Source organism: Pseudorasbora parva, chromosome 1 (assembly GCF_024679245.1).
Source record: "Pseudorasbora parva isolate DD20220531a chromosome 1, ASM2467924v1, whole genome shotgun sequence".
Taxonomy (NCBI): Eukaryota; Metazoa; Chordata; class Actinopteri; order Cypriniformes; family Gobionidae; genus Pseudorasbora; species Pseudorasbora parva.
In genome coordinates, this window is record NC_090172.1 from 6379022 (window position 1) to 6398225 (window position 19204).

General features: G+C 37.4%; 1 protein-coding gene across 6 annotated transcripts in view; it reads left to right on the forward strand.

Annotated features, from left to right (window-relative positions):
- tead1b (TEA domain family member 1b) overlaps positions 1-19204 on the forward strand; it is an 81499-nt gene that overhangs the window by 57067 nt on the left and 5228 nt on the right. For 2 of the 6 annotated variants that reach the window (XM_067459910.1, XM_067459997.1), the window contains exons 4-14: positions 1254-1318; positions 4615-4677; positions 4769-4831; positions 10220-10231; positions 12076-12210; positions 12493-12539; positions 14154-14215; positions 14334-14458; positions 15491-15664; positions 16948-17088; positions 18262-18414. In XM_067459910.1, coding sequence (XP_067316011.1) covers positions 1254-1318; positions 4615-4677; positions 4769-4831; positions 10220-10231; positions 12076-12210; positions 12493-12539; positions 14154-14215; positions 14334-14458; positions 15491-15664; positions 16948-17088; positions 18262-18414 — 1040 coding nt within the window. The remainder of the gene's footprint in view (positions 1-1253; positions 1319-4614; positions 4678-4768; positions 4832-10219; positions 10232-12075; positions 12211-12492; positions 12540-14153; positions 14216-14333; positions 14459-15490; positions 15665-16947; positions 17089-18261; positions 18415-19204) is intronic. The other 4 variants (XM_067460086.1, XM_067460253.1, XM_067460165.1 and 1 more) reach the window with 4 other exon arrangements.

Below are 19204 nucleotides of genomic sequence, written 5' to 3' on the forward strand. Positions count from 1 at the left end.
AGATTCCCTTTCACACGACAGGTGTGCCTAATAGCAGAAGCTCAGGAGATTACCCAGCCCACCTGAACACAGCGAGCCCAGCGCACAGCAGGTGGAAGATGCGGCTTCGCCATCTCAGTGTGTGCCCGTTTCACAAACAACAGACCTCAGCCCAGCCTCCGCCATGGCCAGTCACCCCACTCCACACCCAGCACACATCTGCTGACAACTCAACTCAACTCAAATCAAATCATCTTTTTATTATTTATTTTTTGACAAGTCTACCTTTAATTTTAGGAAGTGCTTTGATGGAGCCATGGCCTGGAGGTTAGCTACATGTTGAGAAGGGCAAGGTTCATATGGCAATTTTGAGTTTAAGTCTTGCTGCGTTCAGGTCATCAAAAGCCCAAAAAATTAATAAGTGACTGGGGCTACAGAGTTCCAGTTCAAAATGGAGAGAACTTCCAAATTGCATACATAAATATAGTGTGATTTTCTGCATCTCTCTCTCTCTCTATACAGTATCTTTGTGTGTGTATATTTACATGTTCGCCATTATTTATGCTAATTATATTTAGCTGAAAATACCATTTATTGTTCTTAAAAAGCTAGTTTTATTACACGGCCCTGAATAAAAAAACAAAAAAACAAGGGTTCTATGGCAACCGTTGGCTACAGCTGGACACATAATTAGAGTGGCTCCTTACCTATAATTTGTGTAATAGTTTTGGGGTGGCGGTATGTTATTAACATATGAAAAGGCTAAGCAGGGGTCATTGTGCCTTGCATCAGTAATTAGAGCAGTGCCGAGGGCGCAAGAATGTGTAGAGCTGCCATTAATTGGAGATCACTACAGAACCATGCTTTAATTATTATTTAGTGAGAACAGTAGTGTGTTAAATGAATATGTTCTCTGTCATTACGTGCTGTAACCATATGAATGCCTGGATCTGTTTCTTTTCATAACATGAGGCTTTGAAGAAATTGGGATTAAATTAGATTAAATTGAAAAGCTGTAGATTTGTTGGGCTATTATTATGGTAATCGCAAACACAGCCAAGTTTTCATTTAAATTAGGCATGTTTGTTTATTCACTGGGGTAAAGATTGCTACATGTTGCTGACATGGTGGGGACAATTGAGGTGGTAGAAATTTTGGCTCGTACATATGAACTCAAGGCCACACGTTTCTGCGTTAATAAGGGTAATTGAATTTATAGCATTACATCTCCACACATTTTACATTAACACATCTCATCTTTTGTCTTTCCCTAGGTCGGAATGAGCTGATTGCCAGATACATAAAACTCAGAACTGGGAAGACAAGGACACGGAAACAGGTAAGAGAATCCGTGGTCTCGCAAGCATGCCACTAAACAGGGGAAGGCCAGTACTGTCGAATGTGCCTGCTGTCTGAGCTTCTGCAGAGAGAACTTACAGCACACACAATGAACATTTAGGGGTGGGTGATATAAGGAAAAAAGTATTCTTAAAAATTATATCATATTATGTTATATATACTATTTAATGCTGTCAAAATGAACGCATGAGATGCATTTTTCTTACTTCAGTTTAAAGCGTTAAAAATATTTAATGCAATAATGTAGCATCCATTTTTCCCATCATATTTTGGCATATATATATATATATATATATATATATATATATATATATATATATATATATATATATATATATATATATATATATATAAATATATATATAAAAATAATCTGACCTGGTCTGACTGAACCAATAGAAAAAAAGATAAAGGTAAATGTGACATTTATTATAATGGGTTTATATGAAGATTGTTTTAAGTTCTCTTAAATTAAAATTAATCAATTTGGAGTTTAAATGTGAAATTATTAGAATATAAAAATATATTAAAAAGTAAAAAAATTTAATGCTAGGTGCTATTAATCCCTATTAATTACAGGAAAATATGTGAGTAATTAGTTATTTCTTAATAGATTGACAGCTCTAATATATATATATATATATATATATATATATATATATATATATATATATATATATATATATATATATATAATTATGTTAATTTATAGATAAAAGTATATTAAAAATATATAATAAAATGTACCACTAAAGTAAACTGTACAACCAAAAGGCCAAACTGTAGCTGTAAACTATTGAAAATATCTGTATTCAGTAAGATTTACCTTATAAAGCCAATATGTACTTTTCAAACATTGAATGAATTGTTTGCACAGGTATATTTTGTGATCACATTGTGTGATTGTATTATAAATTTATGAAAACGCTCTTTTATGTGTGAAAAAATATGTGCTTCTTCGGCTTACAGAGTGACACAGGAATTTGAGGGTCACCTGTTGTTTTTTCTGTGCATCTAGGTAGTTGAGGAGATTTGATGATAAAATGTCTTTATTGCCCACCCCTACTCTCACACACACATACATAAGGTTGTACCCACACACACAGTCGCTCATGAAGGAGCATGGAGCTTTGCAGCACGCTCAGGCTGGGCGCAAGAACGCTAATGCGATTGTAGAAGAGACGGAACCTGAATGCTGGGCTCAGCCGGCAGATGTTTCATTCAGCTGTATGAGAACACGCCGCTGACACACTCACTCACTCACACATTAGCTAACACAATTTTAATGATGACCTGTTCAGAACTGAAATGTCTTTTTACATCCATGAACCTGTTTCTCCATTTGATTGTAATGTAATTTGTCATTTTGTGATCTACTGTAAATGTGTTGGTGTGGCTTTAACACTTCGATGGGTCATGTCTTAAAGCTCTTATCAGATTAACTACAGCAGACAGGGAACATGATACAAGACATCCTCTTGTTTTAAATGAGATATGTGAATATTCCAGGTTATATAGTATCATGGCCGCTCTCTGATCCCTCAGTTGGTTAAAACAAACTAGAAAAGTGTTTACAGTAAATTACTACAGTACAGCAACAGAATATCTTTTACAATGACCACACTGTTTTAGGATCGTTAGATAATATCATTTAGCAGTTGCCTTTTTCCCAATCCGCCCAAACCCTAACAGTACATTGAACGAGGTTTGATAAATCCACTTATTATAACTCGCTGGAATAATTGATTCTGATCGGTCAGTTACTTGATTGAGCAATCAAATATTGCTAACAACATATGATGCAACAGTTATCTACATTAGTCAGTTAGCAAAAATTCATTAATGAATATTGTAACAACATATATAGCTCATTGTTAGGTATAGTTAACGTTAACTAACCTTATTGTAGCCTAATATTTTAGAAATTAGTCAAATTTAATGCCTATGACTATGACGCTTTAAGCTTGACATCGACTAGTCGCTGATCATGGCCTATAAAGGGCGCAATAGTTTAAGAAATGTTTGAAGACCACATTTAAGATGCTGTTTCCAACAGTTAAAAGGACAAATAAATGCATACTCTGAGAGAGTGCTTCATAAGAAGTTTCCAATTTCCAAAAATATACAAATTCAAGGCTATTTTGCTAGAAGTGGGTTACTCATAGCCGGATTATATCGGGTCTAAAGTTAACCGAGACGGTGAAATGATGGCTATTGCTTGCTGGGAACCTGCATTCGACTCTCAGCTCGAGGTTCAGGCTTATTTGTTCATGATTTTATCAGCGACTAGTCGACTCAAATTTAATAACATAAATGTTGCATTTCCTACTAGTATTTTAAAAAGTGCAAAGAGCAGTGAACACTTTTCAAAATTTGATTTACAAACTGAGGGCTGAATTGTAATTATTACCTTCTGTAATCGGCAAAATTCCCCTAAATTGTGTTGACAAACCAGACATTGTGCTTAACCCAGAACATGCCTTTACATAAAGTGATTTCCTAACGATTGATGGAAGAAATGACATAAACCTATAAGGGACAATGTTTTGTAAGGACGGTGAAAAGTCCAGAAATCGACCCAAACGCTGAAACATCACAACAATCCCATTGTAATTCCATTTGGCTAAGCCCGAACCATTGAAGTGATTGTTGTAATTAATTTGGAAAGGTCAAAGGACCACTTGTGCTGCTGAGATATGTGTAAATGTGACTTTTCTGGGGCTGGAGAGTTGAGAGCGGCGGGCCTCCGGAGACCGTCGACCTCATTAGCGGCGCGTTGAACGCGAGGCCCGCTCAACAGCCACTTGTGTGTGATTGGCCTGATTAAGACGAGGAACGCTCTCCACGTAACCCCTCGGAGCAGAGCCTCATTACAACATCACACAACCTCCCACCTCACATCACTATTAATACACCATTAGTGCATAATTCACAAACACATCTCTGACTCGGTGGAATATGCAGAGCAGCGGTTAAAGGGCCCCGGGGCCCGCGCGGACGCTCTCGCTCTCCTCCCCGAAGAATACTAGACGTGGCCATTCTCATTCAGCACACAGAAGATCACATCTGCGCTGTCTTAATGTGCTTAAGAAGCCTGCATCCTCCTTAATCAGCTCACTTAAGTGAGGAGGTGAGCGGGCCGGTGCGCTGGGCGGCCGTCGGCTTGGCCACGCTCTCCTTTGAACCAAGCCAAATGTTTGACTTGTTAAAAATGTCTGTAAATCTTGATTGCTTTCTTTTCTTTTTGCTTTTCTTGTTTTGTTTTGAAAAACGGAGGTGTCTAGTCACATACAGGTCTTAGCAAGAAAGAAAGTTCGAGAAATCCAAGCTGCCATCAAGGTACGTCTGGCTCTGCCCAGTTGCAGGGGGGCTTTTCATCGCCATGGTTACAGGCTGTTCCTTTGTTTTCCTCCCCTCCCCTACCCCGCAGGTGTCTAGTCACATTCAGGTTCTTGCCAGAAGGAAATCTCGTGAATTTCATTCCAAGCTAAAGGTATGCGCTTTTCTGCTTTTGGGCTTGTGGTTGCCATGCGTCTCACTTCCTGTTTCCTGTGAATGCCTTGTTGCTCTAATTCCTGTAACCTAGATCCCCTCGCATGCGACGGCCTGTTTAGCATACATAATTCAACGCCTGTACTCCGTCCCCGATGTGCATCCTCCTTTCATGCTCGTCAGGGCCGTTTTCTCCTCTCTGTTTCACTGACCACTAAGTGCGTGTTTGCTCTGAGTCTAGCGCTATAGGTCCCACGCCGACTCCTGGTTAAATATAGCAGGGGTGCAGTAACCGTTGGCACACGCCGCGAAACGGAAAAGAGCCGTATGCTTTGGAAATTAATATGGATGTGAAATTCTATAGCTCTGGAGAGAAAAGGCAACTATTAAGTTTGTTCCGTAATGCAGCTAATTTTGCCGCTCACTGTGACTTGGAGCTGAGGTTTTATAAATCCCAGTTTTCTATCCCTGTAATTTTAGGGAAAGCATTTTTAGAATTTCACAAAATAAATCTTTATGGTATAAGGAAATATTCTATAAAACATATATAATGATAAATACATGTACTGTAGATATTAAATTATATCGCACATATAAAGATGTATATATATATATATATATATATATATATATATATATATATATATATATATATATATATATATATATATATATATATATATATCAGAGTTTTTTTATATGCATTATCTATTTATATATATATATATATATATATATATATATATATATATATATATATATATATATATATATATATATATATATATATATATATATATATATAAAAATAGATAATGCATATAAAAAAACTCTGATATCTGTGCATGTCCGGATTTTATTTACATTAAATTTACTGAATTTTTTACATGTCTAATTCGTTTCTGAATAAAATGTTAAACATTAATATGAAGTTTGTAATATCTGTACTGCTAATGTTAAAAGAATTGCAGAATGAATTTTGAAAATAATCTAAGTGGTTTAACACTATTTTTGACTAAAAACTGAAAACTATGTACCGGTATGTGTTTTGGCCACGACAACAGCATTTTGGGGGCCTGAAAATGGGTTTCAAAGAGCAGTTTTTTTATTTTTTATCACAAAAAATAATAATATCATATAAACCCTAATTTATTTAAAGCTGTAATGAATTATTTTCTCAAGGTGACAGATGACGTGCATGCACATGTGGACTGTGTGAAAGTTAAAGCGATGGTTTACCTATAATATTTTGGTCACTTTTTCCACCCTAAGTGATCTTGCCATGCCTTTTTTTGAAGGATAACGAAATAAACAATTTTTATGTATTTTTTTTGTTTTATAGTTATGTATGACTATTGTGTATCTAACATAGAGTAATACATATTATGGTAAATGTAGTATCCGGAAATTTTCTGTAAATTTACCACCTCAAAATGGTATATGGTGATTTTGATAGCAAAAAAACGACAAAATATTGCAAAATCCTGATGGGAGGGACTGAATAATATAGCTGCTTTTAGCCATTTTCGCGGATCTGTGTTGACAACCTTGTCATCTGTATGCGAAAAACACGAAGAAAACGTTTCCGTTTTTAGTGCATCGTTGCCGTGTAAATGTCCTCTAAGTGTCCGCAGATTTTCTAAACAACCTGTCTGTCATTGGCCAGGCAAACATCTAGCCTTGCCCCCAGACTAACACCATTGGTTGAGTGTTACTTGTCAATGTGTCAGGATGCTTTGAAAGTGACACAGTCAGTGTGTCAAACTTTCACGACATCAACTTTTGGCTTATAGTTGCCTTTACAAAATAAAGAGTATGTAAACTAGAATTAATTATATGACATTGTCGCTATATGATAAATTAAAATAAGCTGATAACATCATTGTTTTCTCCAGAACGACTGTACAGCCGAATCAAATTTTGTTGCAATATTGTCCTGTTTAACACAGTGAAGCTGCTTTTTCATTGTAAAAGTGCGATATAAATAAAGTTGATTGATTGATTGACGAAACAAAGACTCAGAAGCACAATGCACTTTGCTGGTCACATGAATTCATTTCTCTGTCATGTTTGCATGTGTGTGTGTGTGTGTGTGTGTGTGTGTGTGTCATGTGTGGAGTGTATCATGCTGGCAGTATGCTTCAGCTGGTGAGAATGGCTGAGAGCTGGAGGTCAGAGTTCAGCAGGATTCTGGCTTAAACAACACGAGCGGCCACATGACTACAGGAAGAGCACAGTCTTGAGTAAAACGAGCACTGCTTTGCCTTTTACCTCTCCTGGAGTTTAATGAGGTCATCTGTTCTTCCCAAACGCTCTGCACAAGAAGTCTGGCCCAGAGAGCCCCATTAGGGCCGTCGCTCAGATGCTTTTTGTGGCGTTCCCCTCTCTTCTCGCTCTTTCTCCTGGCTTTTTTTTCCCAGTAACCCACTGGCCGTCAAACGCTTTCCTTATGCTGCATTAATGAAACTACTGAAATCACCCCCCCAAACACCACATTCTCTCCTACCATTTCCACCCCCCTCCCTCTGTGTGATTCAGCCATATAAACAGCAAAGTGTGCTGCATATAATCACCTTACATCAAATGCATCTCATCCACAAAGGCTGCGGCTTACAAAAAAAGGTGCCTTTTGTGGAAGGGATAATCTGATAATAAATTGACCTGTCATTTAAGATACATCTGCAAGGGTCATTTCCTAATGTCTGTGTTTACTGAAAAGACCTTGAGGTTGGTCTGACTTCTCCATCTCCTTCTGTTTTGTTCTCTTTCTTTTTGTGAGGTGATGACTAACTCCTTTTGACCAGCACACTTTTCCACAGTTCCCAGTTTACTCAGATAGATTAATGACTCCCCCATTTGTGTGCGAGTGTATATGTGTGTGTGTGTGTGTGTGTGTGTGCCTAGTGGAGCGTCTGTGTGCATTTCCGCCATGAATGGCTGGTCTTTCAGGGACACTGGCGGCTGCCTGAGTAAAAACAGCCAGCTTTTGTATGGGTCTCTGTCTACTCTCATCTAAAGCAAATTAGAAATCAGGAGCGGGGAAGAATTTGAGCTCCCTCCTGCCATTTGCAGCGTAGCATTATAGTAAACCTGCCCAGTGTGCTCTTATCTGAGACATGTTGACTGAAATGACTGTCATTATGGTGCCCCTCTTTGAGCTGGTCTGTAATGAAACCCTAGCCACAGTAATCTCAAACTGCCATATTATCAGCTATAAATCTTCCCTAAAGATGCTTTCTGCAGTTCATCTGCTTGACCAGCTCTCACACTGAGTCCTTAATCTTGGTTTTAGTATTAGCATGTGTGACTTCAAAGGGCTTAGCATATAACAAAAATCACATTTATAAAATAAAGATTCAGAATTCACAATATTCATATTCATAATTAGTATTATTCAGCAAAGCGGTGTTATCGAACCAAAATTTCAGTCATTTTGATATATCCCTGATGAAAAGACCAGCATCAATTTCAATTCTAGTTTATGATGGTTAGAACTGGTTCTGTACTGGTCAGCACCCTCTTCACCAGCTGGTGGCAACTTTAATTGAGTCGCTTAAAAGCGTCAAAGCTGCACGCGACCTAACCATGGACCAATCAGGGGTACGCTTACCTTACAACGACAACTCGCTTCTTTACTTCTATAGTATGAAGCATCATTGAAGAAATTAGCTAGCTAGTCACAGCTGTTTCCCAAAGCTGTAGTAACATGGTTGCACTGGCCAATGAGCTGCGGCCCAACACTCAAAACAAATACCGGTAGTGTTGCTGTTAGCAGTCTTAGAAACCCTTCACCTTCCCCAGCTCCACCTGTATAGATCTGCTACAGGGGGTTCATTCATGTGTTACATATGCAAAATTGTATTAAAATTAAAAACTTTAGCTTTGTCTAAAGCAGTCTAGCTTTGCAACATACCAGGTTGTGTGAGCACGGTGTTAGACAATTAACATGGTGGAAACTGTCTAACCAAATCAAACTACTTAAAGGGCTAGTTTACCCAAAAATTAAAACCCTGTCATTAATTCCTCACCCTTATGTTCTTCCAAACCAGTAAGATCTTCGTTCATCTTTGGAACACGAATGAAGATATTTTTGATGTAATCTGAGAGCTTTCTGACCCCCTATAGACAGCAACGTTATTACCACTTTCAAGTCCCAGAAAGGCAGCAAAGACATCGAGTCCATTGTGACTCCAGCGGTTCAGCCTTAATGTTATGAAGTGAAGTGCTAAACTCCCACAAAATAATAATTTATAATTATTACCAGAGTTTATCAGTGATTTTAGTCCTGTCTGAATGGGCCATCTCAGTAACAATTACGGACAATGTCAATAAAGATTACAGCAACTTTTACCTTCTGTAAAACCATCCGGAAAAATGACCTTGAGTAATACTAATCCCGTGCAAATACAAGTATGGAGGAGCTTGAAAAAGCATTCAGTTGCGTTCTAGATGACGGGACAAGTCTGTAGCAAAAGTGTTTTCTGCTTACCATTCAGATTAAAAAAAGGTTGAAAGCACTTAATTGTCAGAGGCACAACATTTTTATAAAAAATGTGTTAAATTACATCACGCCATCTACCCAGTAAAACTAATCCTGTCTAATTGCAGGAGCTGGCCAATGGTGAGCCGCTGTTCTGACGTTTACTACGTCAACTGCGTAGGAGAATGACACAGACAAGAAATTGTTGAATAAAGTCGTTATTTTTGTTGTGCACAAAAAGTATTCTTGTCGCTTTATAAAATCAAGGTTTAAGGGCTATTTCAACTATGTCTTTACTACCTTTATACCTTTACTACCCTTGGGGCGGCAGGGGCTCCGTGGTTCATGTAGGTTGTCTATAAACCAGAAGGTTGTTGGTTCTGTCCCCGGTTCCACCTGACCGAGTGTCGAGGTGTCCTTGAGCAAGACACTGAACCCCAGCTGCTCCCGATGAGCTGGAGCCTTACATGGCTGACATCACCGTCGGTATGTGAATGAGTGAATGTGAGGCAATATGTAAAGCGCTTTGGATGGCCATAGGGTCTGTTAAAAGCGCTGTATAAATGCAGTCCATTTACCATTTACTTTGTGGAACTTGAAAGGGTAAATTAAATTGCTGTCTATCAGGGGGCCGAAAAAATCTTAATGTATGTTCCGAAGATGAACAAAGGTCTTAAGGGTTTGAAATGACATGAGGGTGAGGAATTAATGACAGAATTTGTATTTTTGAGTGACCTAACTTGTTAAGAAGCCTACAAATCCAAAACACAATTTATGCTGGTCTTTCAGCAGAAATCAGTCTGTAAATCTGTTAACAAGTCTCCCAGCACACTTATAAATAGTTTGAATTAACTTGCCATAAAGTGTGAATTGAAAATTGACAATGTAACCTTGTTTGTTTGCATTTAGGTGACAAGCATGGTAAGTACGATTCCTCAGTGCTCTTGACTGTGCATCAACGTGTCGCCGTCACAGTATAGCAGCTGCTAAACACCTGCTTGAGCTCTGAGCCTCTCCGCCTCTCTCTAAGCAGCTCTCACTCTCTCATACGTGAGCCGCGACTCCCAGCATGTTCATCCTCAGCTTATGCACCTTTCACTGTCTTTTCAATGCAGTTCTGCTCCATTCACTGGCTGTTTAACATGATCAGTGGCAGGACTTCCATCCGAATATGGCCATGCACTCTTTACAATAAGCACGTGGAGTGTTTGCCTTTGTAGAACTTAGGCATACACTCTTTAGCTCAGTTAATTAAATTAGCATTTTTAGACATACGTCTATGCAGAGACATTCCTTAAGTTATTTAAACTCTATATACAGATATCGTCTTTAGCCTCCTTGTGATAATAACACAGTTAAGGAGAAAGTGATGTCCTTCAGGCCCTTTTCTCTGATGTGCTCATCTGTACTGTTTCATCTCAGTACGGTGACCTTGATAGGATCTTTTAGAATGAGAACATTACACACTGCAAAAAAAAAAAGTTAATATTATTTAACCCTTGTTCCCGACAGACACAATGCAGTTTATTGGAAATGTAGGAGCTGCAAGAGAATATATGACATCAAATTCACTTCTCATTCACTCTGCCCTCGATATTAAACATTATAATCTCCCGTTCCCTGCACTGAAGGCTTTCGCTCTTTTCAGACTTTCCGTCTTTAATGCTAGCACATTCCTTTTAAGATCAATGGCTTTATAGGTCTGAAGAATCTTTCAACATGCTTTCTTGTCTGTGGTCTTTGTGTGTGAGCGCGTGGGCTGCTTTATTGTCCTGTGTTCAATGCAGGGGGGCGATTGTTTCAAATGTCTCACGGTTCGGTTTGTATCACGGTTCTGTGGTCACAATTCAGTAAATATAGAAATATTTTTACACTTTCATTGTTTGTGGTGATTACTTAAGACCACTGCTTCACAAATATTCACTCGCAGTGTCATTATTGCAGGTTAACCTGTTATTACTCTTATCACAGCGAACTTCACTCTATTGGATTCACAAGGGGGTCTAAAATTACATTTTTATTGCATTTGTTTATTTTACATGTTACATTTTATTTTTCAATTCATTTTCACTCTATTTGTTAAAAATTTGGAATAGTTAAGATTTTTTAAATCTTTTTCCAAAGTCTTTTATTTATTTATTTGTTTGTTTTTTTAAAAATACAGAAAAACAGTAATACTCAGAAATATCATTCATCTTTAAAATTACTGTTTTCTAATGTAATGTCTTTTAATGTCATTTATTCCTAGCAAAGCTGAATTTTTTATTATTACATTATTACATTTCTGATTATTATTGACATTCAAAACAGTTTTTGCTGCTTAACATTTTTGCGGAAATCATGTGAAACTGAAGATTGGATTAATGGCTGATGGGAATTCAGCTTTGCCATCACAGGAATAAACTACATTTTAAACTATATTCAAATAGAAAACAGTTATTTTAAACTGTAATACAATTTCATAATATTACTGTTTTTACTGTATTATGGATCATAAAAATGCAGCATTAGTGAGCATAAGAAAGTTTCAAAAACCATAAAAAATCTTAATTATTTCAAACAATTTTATAATAATAATAATAATAATAATAATAATAAAAACATTCAAGAAGCATTTAGACTGGTCTCAGACTTGTAAGACATGAGATGAACCATGATACAAATGTGTGTAATGAACCGTGTTTTGTTGCAGAAACAGTTTAACCCCTAGCTCACGGTGTCCATCCCTTTCTGAGTCCTAATTTCTTTTTTAAATGCTATTAAAGGATCAGAGCGTGAAGGACAAAGCTCTTCAGAGTATGGCCTCCATGTCCTCGGCTCAGATCGTCTCTGCAACAGCCATCCACAACAAACTGGGTCTTCCGGGCATCCCGCGTCCTGCCTTCCCCGGAGCAGCAGGGGTAAGACCGCCCTCTGGCACCCACCTATCAGTACACTTACTTCAGCCACACGGCCTGCGTCAGGTCCAATCCCATTACACACCCTCAGAGCTGTGCCCCATCACCTGCCTTCATCAGATAAACCCACTAATGCCACACTCAAGATAACTAGACTGCATGGCACATGGTACACCTCAATTTTCAATGGCAATGTGATAACTTGTGTATCTAGAGTGCTCAGACGGTTTGTATGTGTGTGGATAGGCTGTGTTTTGTTGTCTATTTATTTGTCTAATTCTCTAGTTTTGGCAGGGCATGATATCCACGGGCCAGCCTGGATCCTCACAAGAGTGAGTATCTCTAGAAGTTTTGCTCCTATTGTCCCACTAGAGCTATTCCTCTTATTACAGTGCATTCAAGGCACATCAAACATTCTTCTGCTGCTTCTTCTTCTTCTCCTTTTTTGCACTTTCTTCTTCTGCACCTTTGTTTTCAGCACCACCTTCTTCTCTTTCTGTATCTACTTCTTCATCATCTTCATTTGTACCTTCTTTTTCTGCATGTTCTTCTCCCTTCTTATTTTGCACCTTCTGCACCACCACTTTCTTCTTTCTTTGTTCTGCTTCTTGTTCTTCTGCATCTTCTTCAGTCTTTATCTGCACCTTCTTCTTCCATAATGGGACAGTTAGACTGTTCTAACTGTACAGTCTGTCCACCTGTTCAGTCTAACTGTTCGGTCTGTTCCACTGTTCAGTCTTATTGCCCCACTGTTCAGTCTAACTATTCAATCTAACTGTCCTGCTGTTCAGACTAACTGTTCGGTCTGTCCTAATGTTCAGTTTAACTATTCAATCTAACTGTCCTAATGTTCAGTCTAACTATTCAATCTAACTGTCCTAATGTTCAGTCTAACTGTTCGGTCTGTCCTAATGTTCAGTCTAACTATTCAATCTAACTGTCCTGCTGTTCAGTCTAACTGTTCGGTCTGTCCTAATGTTCAGTCTTAACTGTTTGGTCTGTCCTAATGTTCAGTTTAACTATTCAATCTAACTGTCCCACTGTTCAGTCTAACTATTCAATCTAACTGTCCCACTGTTCAGTCTAACTATTCAATCTAACTGTCCCACTGTTCAGTCTAATTGTTTAGTATTCTTTTGCATCTTCTTCAACATCTTCATCCTCACCTTCTGATACTTCTTCACATTTTTCTTTTCCTGCAACATATTCTGCACATTGTTTCTTCTGATTCTTGTTCTTCTGCTTCTTTGTATAATAATATTTGCATATTAAATTGTGACATATATAATTGTTTTTCTTGCATCTATTTAAACATATACAGCTGTTTGAAACAAAGTGCACAATGCAAGACTAGTTCTTTGCAGCAAAAAGCCCAGATTATTGCCAACTAACATTGTATGTGCACTGCTAATGCTTTCTAGTATGTGCACTTGTGAATTAGTAAACTTTTTTGATATTTAATGTGCCATTTCTTTTGCCAGTCCTGACTTGCAAGAGAGTATCAGTATTTAATGAAATTATAAGAATGTGACTGCAGGAGGGGGGTAAGCTGGTGAGAAACTGATTCAGCTTTTCATTTCCACGGAAACAAATTTATATCCTAAAACTTTTATATGGTTATTTTGCTCTCCTTGCAAGCACTGGCATTTCCTTCAGGAAATGCAAAGCTGATTTATTCCTTCTGTCTCTGTTTTGTCTGCTTTATTGTCGTTCTCTTCTTCTTGATATCTGTATTTTCCCTGACCCTTTCAGCTTTCTCTCTTTCCCTCAGAGGGATCAGCAATAGAGGAAGCCTTTCCAGAGGCAATGATAGGTTGAATCCAAGTTTGAATACTTTGTGCAGCTTTGTTTCTTCTTTGCTGTATAACCCTCTTAATCTCTTCAGTATGTAGTGCCGCTAGACTGCTCATTTTCCCGGTCTTAGTTTGCCTTTGTCTTTGTTTTAGCATCAAGCCATTTGCCCAGCAAGCGTACCCTATCCAGCCAGCAGTCACAACAACAATCTCAAGTATGTCACCATTTGCTGTTTAAAAAAATCTATTTACATTCAGATTCCACACTCCTTTTGTTTAAAAGAGTTAATTTTCTGTGTGTGTGTTTGTTTGTGTGTGTGTGTGTATGTGTAGGTTATGAGCCCGCGACAGCACCGGCACCCACAGTTCCTGCCTGGCAGGGCCGATCTATTGGCACATCGAAACTCAGGCTTGTGGAATTCTCTGCTTTTCTGGAGCACCAGAGAGATCCAGATTCTGTGAGTAGCTTTTGTATGCCATTCTTAAAGACAAAATTAAAATTGAAGCTGGTTTACTTCTTAATACACATTCCTGATTTTGTCTTTTTTTCCCTCTACAATTGACTAAAAACATATTCTAGTATGAATTATTGTGTGCAACACCTACTTTTCACAATCTAGGGCCAGATTTACTAACAGCTTGCACCAGTACCAAACCCTGTTTGGCCGTTAAACAACTACTTCAAGGACTTACTATAAACACGCAGTGATAAATCGTGGACAGGGTTATTTTTGCGGCTGATCAAATAGCATATGCATTTGTTGGAGTTTCTCTTTCAGATGCAAAATTTATAGGAGGACAGTATTTAAAGTAATCATGTGAGGTGATTTACTAAGGTTTGCGCTTGTTAATTTTCTGGTATTTGTGTCATTATTTAACGCTCAAAAAAGCACGTCTTAAACCAGATGCTAATTTGCGCTGCTCTTGGTAGATTGTTTTGGTCATTGTGGAAATGATCCGGCTGCGTCTGTGCTTTTTTATTTGAGCGTCGTCAGTAGATCATGTGCAGAACTTTCAGCTCCCATCTGCGCTTTTATGGGATTGAGCTAGCATGCTAATTTGCCTTGTTCAGTAAATCTGGTTTAATCTATTCCTCCTACATTTGTTGCTCTTTTAATATCAGATAAATAGTTTTTTTAACCAATTTTAAGTCTCCAAAATACACTGACACTGTCCTGTTTATCACCGTACAAAAAAGCATTGTTTTTGTTTTTATAAATGAACTGACCTTTTTGTCATGTCTATTTAATCATGTTCTTGTCTTTAACAATGATGAAATGTACGTCAATTATCTCCATTGAGGCCGCACTAAATATTGTTATTTTTTTATTTGATAAATCATGATTAATTAGCTTAGCTAATCAACATACCAATACATTTATTTACAATATTGAATAGATTTATAGCCCTAGTTAAAACTTAGCAATATCGGTAATTTGGAGATGTGTTCCTGTTTCTAACATGTTGCCTTTGTTTTTTTTTCTGTGCAGTATAACAAGCATCTTTTCGTGCACATCGGTCAGACAAATCATTCTTACAACGATGCCCTGCTCGAGTCTGTGGACATTCGTCAGATTTATGACAAATTCCCTGAGAAGAAAGGAGGGCTGAAGGAATTGTTTGGCAAGGGTCCTCAGAATTCATTCTTTCTCATAAAGTTCTGGGTGAGTGAATCCCTGCAAAAAACAAGCATATGTTTAGTAATTCACAGACCCTGCAATTATCTGCAAAAGAGGATATCATAACTCACAATTAGTCCAGGACGAACTTAGTATTTTTATTTAGGCTTAAAAACAAACGTTTACAGTGTGCTGTGTAATGCATGCCCATCTTGTGCCAAGGTTTCTACTCTAATTAGAGCGAAATTACCGCAGTTCATGTTTACCACCCATACAACTGCCTATTTAACGCAAATATTTATCCAGAGAGTGATTACATGCATGAATAATTATGCATTTCCCTAAAGACACTGGGCCACTTTAGGTTTAAAGACAGCCGTCTCTGTTTGCATGTCCAGACCGCCGTGGTTATATTTGGCACGGCATAGCTGAAGAGTCCATGATCAAAGCTCGCACTTATTCCGTTTAATATCGGGAAACAATTGGATGACCTGGTTGCTCCTCTAATAGCTATTCAAACATTGCATGCATTTTGTGAAATGCTAACTAGCGGCAACCAACAAAGTGGGCCTCGTCGTGGCCGGAGCGAGGCTGCTCAAATTCCGTTTGAAGTGACAGTGGGATCTGAATTTCAAATGAAACTCTGGATCTGCACAATAATGCCTCTCTTGAATGTGATGTGAAAATGTAACAGGCTTGTCTTAATGAAAAGAGAGTATGTCAGAAATGAATATTTGAGCTTTCTCTGTAATGAAAATCGCGTTAGCTTACTGAAAGAGCGGAGAGTGAGCTGTTCTTTTTTCTGCTCTTTTTCAGAATGTTTTTGAGTGCCTTTTTACTCAAAGTTATTTAATCTATTATTTCTAACCTTAAACACAGCCTTTTCTTTAATACTTGTATAGACTAATATGGAGAAATAGTCTTGATTGGTAGTTTAGTATAAGGATAACACAGTCTTAAAGGGATAGTTCATCTAAAAATGAACATAAACTCACCCTCATGTTCTTCCAAACCTGTTTGACGTTTTGCTTATACGGAAAACCAAACTATTGCAGAAGCTTCATACACACACACACACACACACACACACACACACACACAAAAAAAAAAAAACACCATAAAAAATGTATAAATGTAGTCCATACAAGTGTAGTATGCAATGCTCCATGTTTGCAACAACTGAGTTTTTTCTTTTAGCTGTGCTTCAATCCCCATTAGATAGCAGTTTTATATTAAATGTTATATATTGGTAAGTCTATCCATTTGTTCTGATATAGATTTTTTTTAATGACCTTGAAAATTAAAGCTTCAATCTCATTGGTTCATAGGCTGACTTAAACTGCAACATTCAGGATGAAACCGGGGCCTTCTATGGAGTGACCAGTCAGTACGAGAGCCCGGAGAACATGACCATCACCTGCTCCACGAAAGTTTGCTCGTTTGGCAAACAGGTTGTGGAGAAAGTAGAGGTGAATATCGAGCATACGTTTTGAGTGCAGTATTTAACATCTGAATGGAGCATTGAATGTTCTCTCTAATATGAGTTCACATTTAGTTGGTCACTCTCAGCTCCGTGTCGGATGAATGACAAATAGGATTCCTATGCATCGGTCATCCGACGTGGCGGCGAGAGTCGCCAACTGATTGGGAACGAAGGTTACATACTGTATGTAACCAAGACATTTTCCCAGAGAAAAAGTTTATAACTCAGGACACTTTATGGAGTCTTAATATTTAGAGAAATATATTTTTAATTGCAGACTCTGGTATCTTAATCTAAGCAATTTGAGACAGTGTTGAGATTTCGAGATCAATAATGTGATTTTAGAACTTGTACATTTTTTTGTCAGAAAAAAAACACATGGTATCTCCTATACAAAAGACATATAAATATAAATATAAAAGAAGTCGCTTCAGTAAAAACAGCAATGCTGTGAAATAAATGTTAAAAATGATTAAAAATGTTTCAAGTTTAATTTATTCCTTTTGACAGTAAAGGTGAATTTTCCGCATCACTCCAGTCTTCAGTGTCACATGATCCTTCAGAAATCATTCTAATATGCTGATTTGATTAGAAGCTTATAATTATCAAAGTTAAAACAATGTTGTGGAAACCATGATACACTACCATTAAAGTTCAGGATAAGTACTTTTTTTACCGTAATGAATACATTTATTCAGCAAGGACACATTCAATTGACCAAAATAAACAATTAAGACATTTATTATGTTTAAATGTGAAATCAATGTTAAGTGGTCTCTCATTTTTTACCAGAGCTGTAAATGTTAAGCAGTTTTTTTTTTAACATAATAATAATAAGCAGATTAAAAAATCATCTTTGCATCACAGGAATAAATTACATTGTATTTTATATATATATATATATATATATATATATATATATATATATATATATATATATATATATATATATATATATATATATATATATATATATATATATATATATATATATATCACATCACAATATTCTGTTTATACAGTATCATACAAATACAGCCTTAGTGAGCATAAGAGACTTCTTTCAAAAACATTATAAAATCCTTCTAAACTTTTGACTGCTTGTGTGTCATATACCACGGTACTTTTCCTCTCATCTCCTTCTCATCTCTCCTTTCAGACAGAGTATGCTCGCTTTGAGAACGGCCGCTTTGTGTACCGAATAAGTCGGTCTCCCATGTGTGAATACATGATCAACTTCATCCACAAACTTAAACACCTGCCTGAGAAATACATGATGAACAGCGTCCTGGAGAACTTCACCATCTTATTGGTGAGTCTGCATGTCCATCAGTGGTGTTTAAACCAATCAGTGAATGTTCTCAGTGCAGGGCGGAGCCTGTGGCCTCTGAGCAGATATGACTGTGCATTCCTAGCATTCCTGTGGCGCTGTGCAAAGCCTGATAATCTCCTGCAAAGGGGGAGGAACCCCTTTCTCTAACCTTCACACACACACAAGGATTAGAGCCCTATTCTCCCCTATAGTGAGGGTCTTACTAATGCACTTTCCCTGCTCTCGTTTCTCAAATCCCTCACATCCTGATGCGATGGAGGTTTTAGTTATGATAGAAAGACTGAGGGAAGATGTTTGTTTGTGTTATAGTGATCATTGTTGAAGGGTGCTGGTACCCATCTCAGGTGATCCAGTACTGCACTAAATGCATACGATCTAATGTGGGAAAAATTATCACTTTTTAAATGTGTCCCAAAATTACCTAACAAGCCACCATTGCACCAAATCTGGTCAGTTAAGTTTGTCTTTTAAACGTTTTTAAAGCCCTATATAAATGTACAAGACTTAATAAAAGAAGAAATGATCTGCTTTTAATCGACATGCAGTCACACGCTGACATAGTGTGATGCATGCAGTCAAAAATCTACTTCTTGTTTAAATCCATTCACAAAAAAAAAAAAAAAAAAAAAATCTAGATCACATTTCACACCAAAATAAAGAAATGAAATATTTTAGAACCTTAAAGATTTTTTTGCATCACCCTATAATTTTTAAGAAAACTTCCCCACATCAAATTCTCATTACTCATGTGTTGTAGATCTTTTGAAAG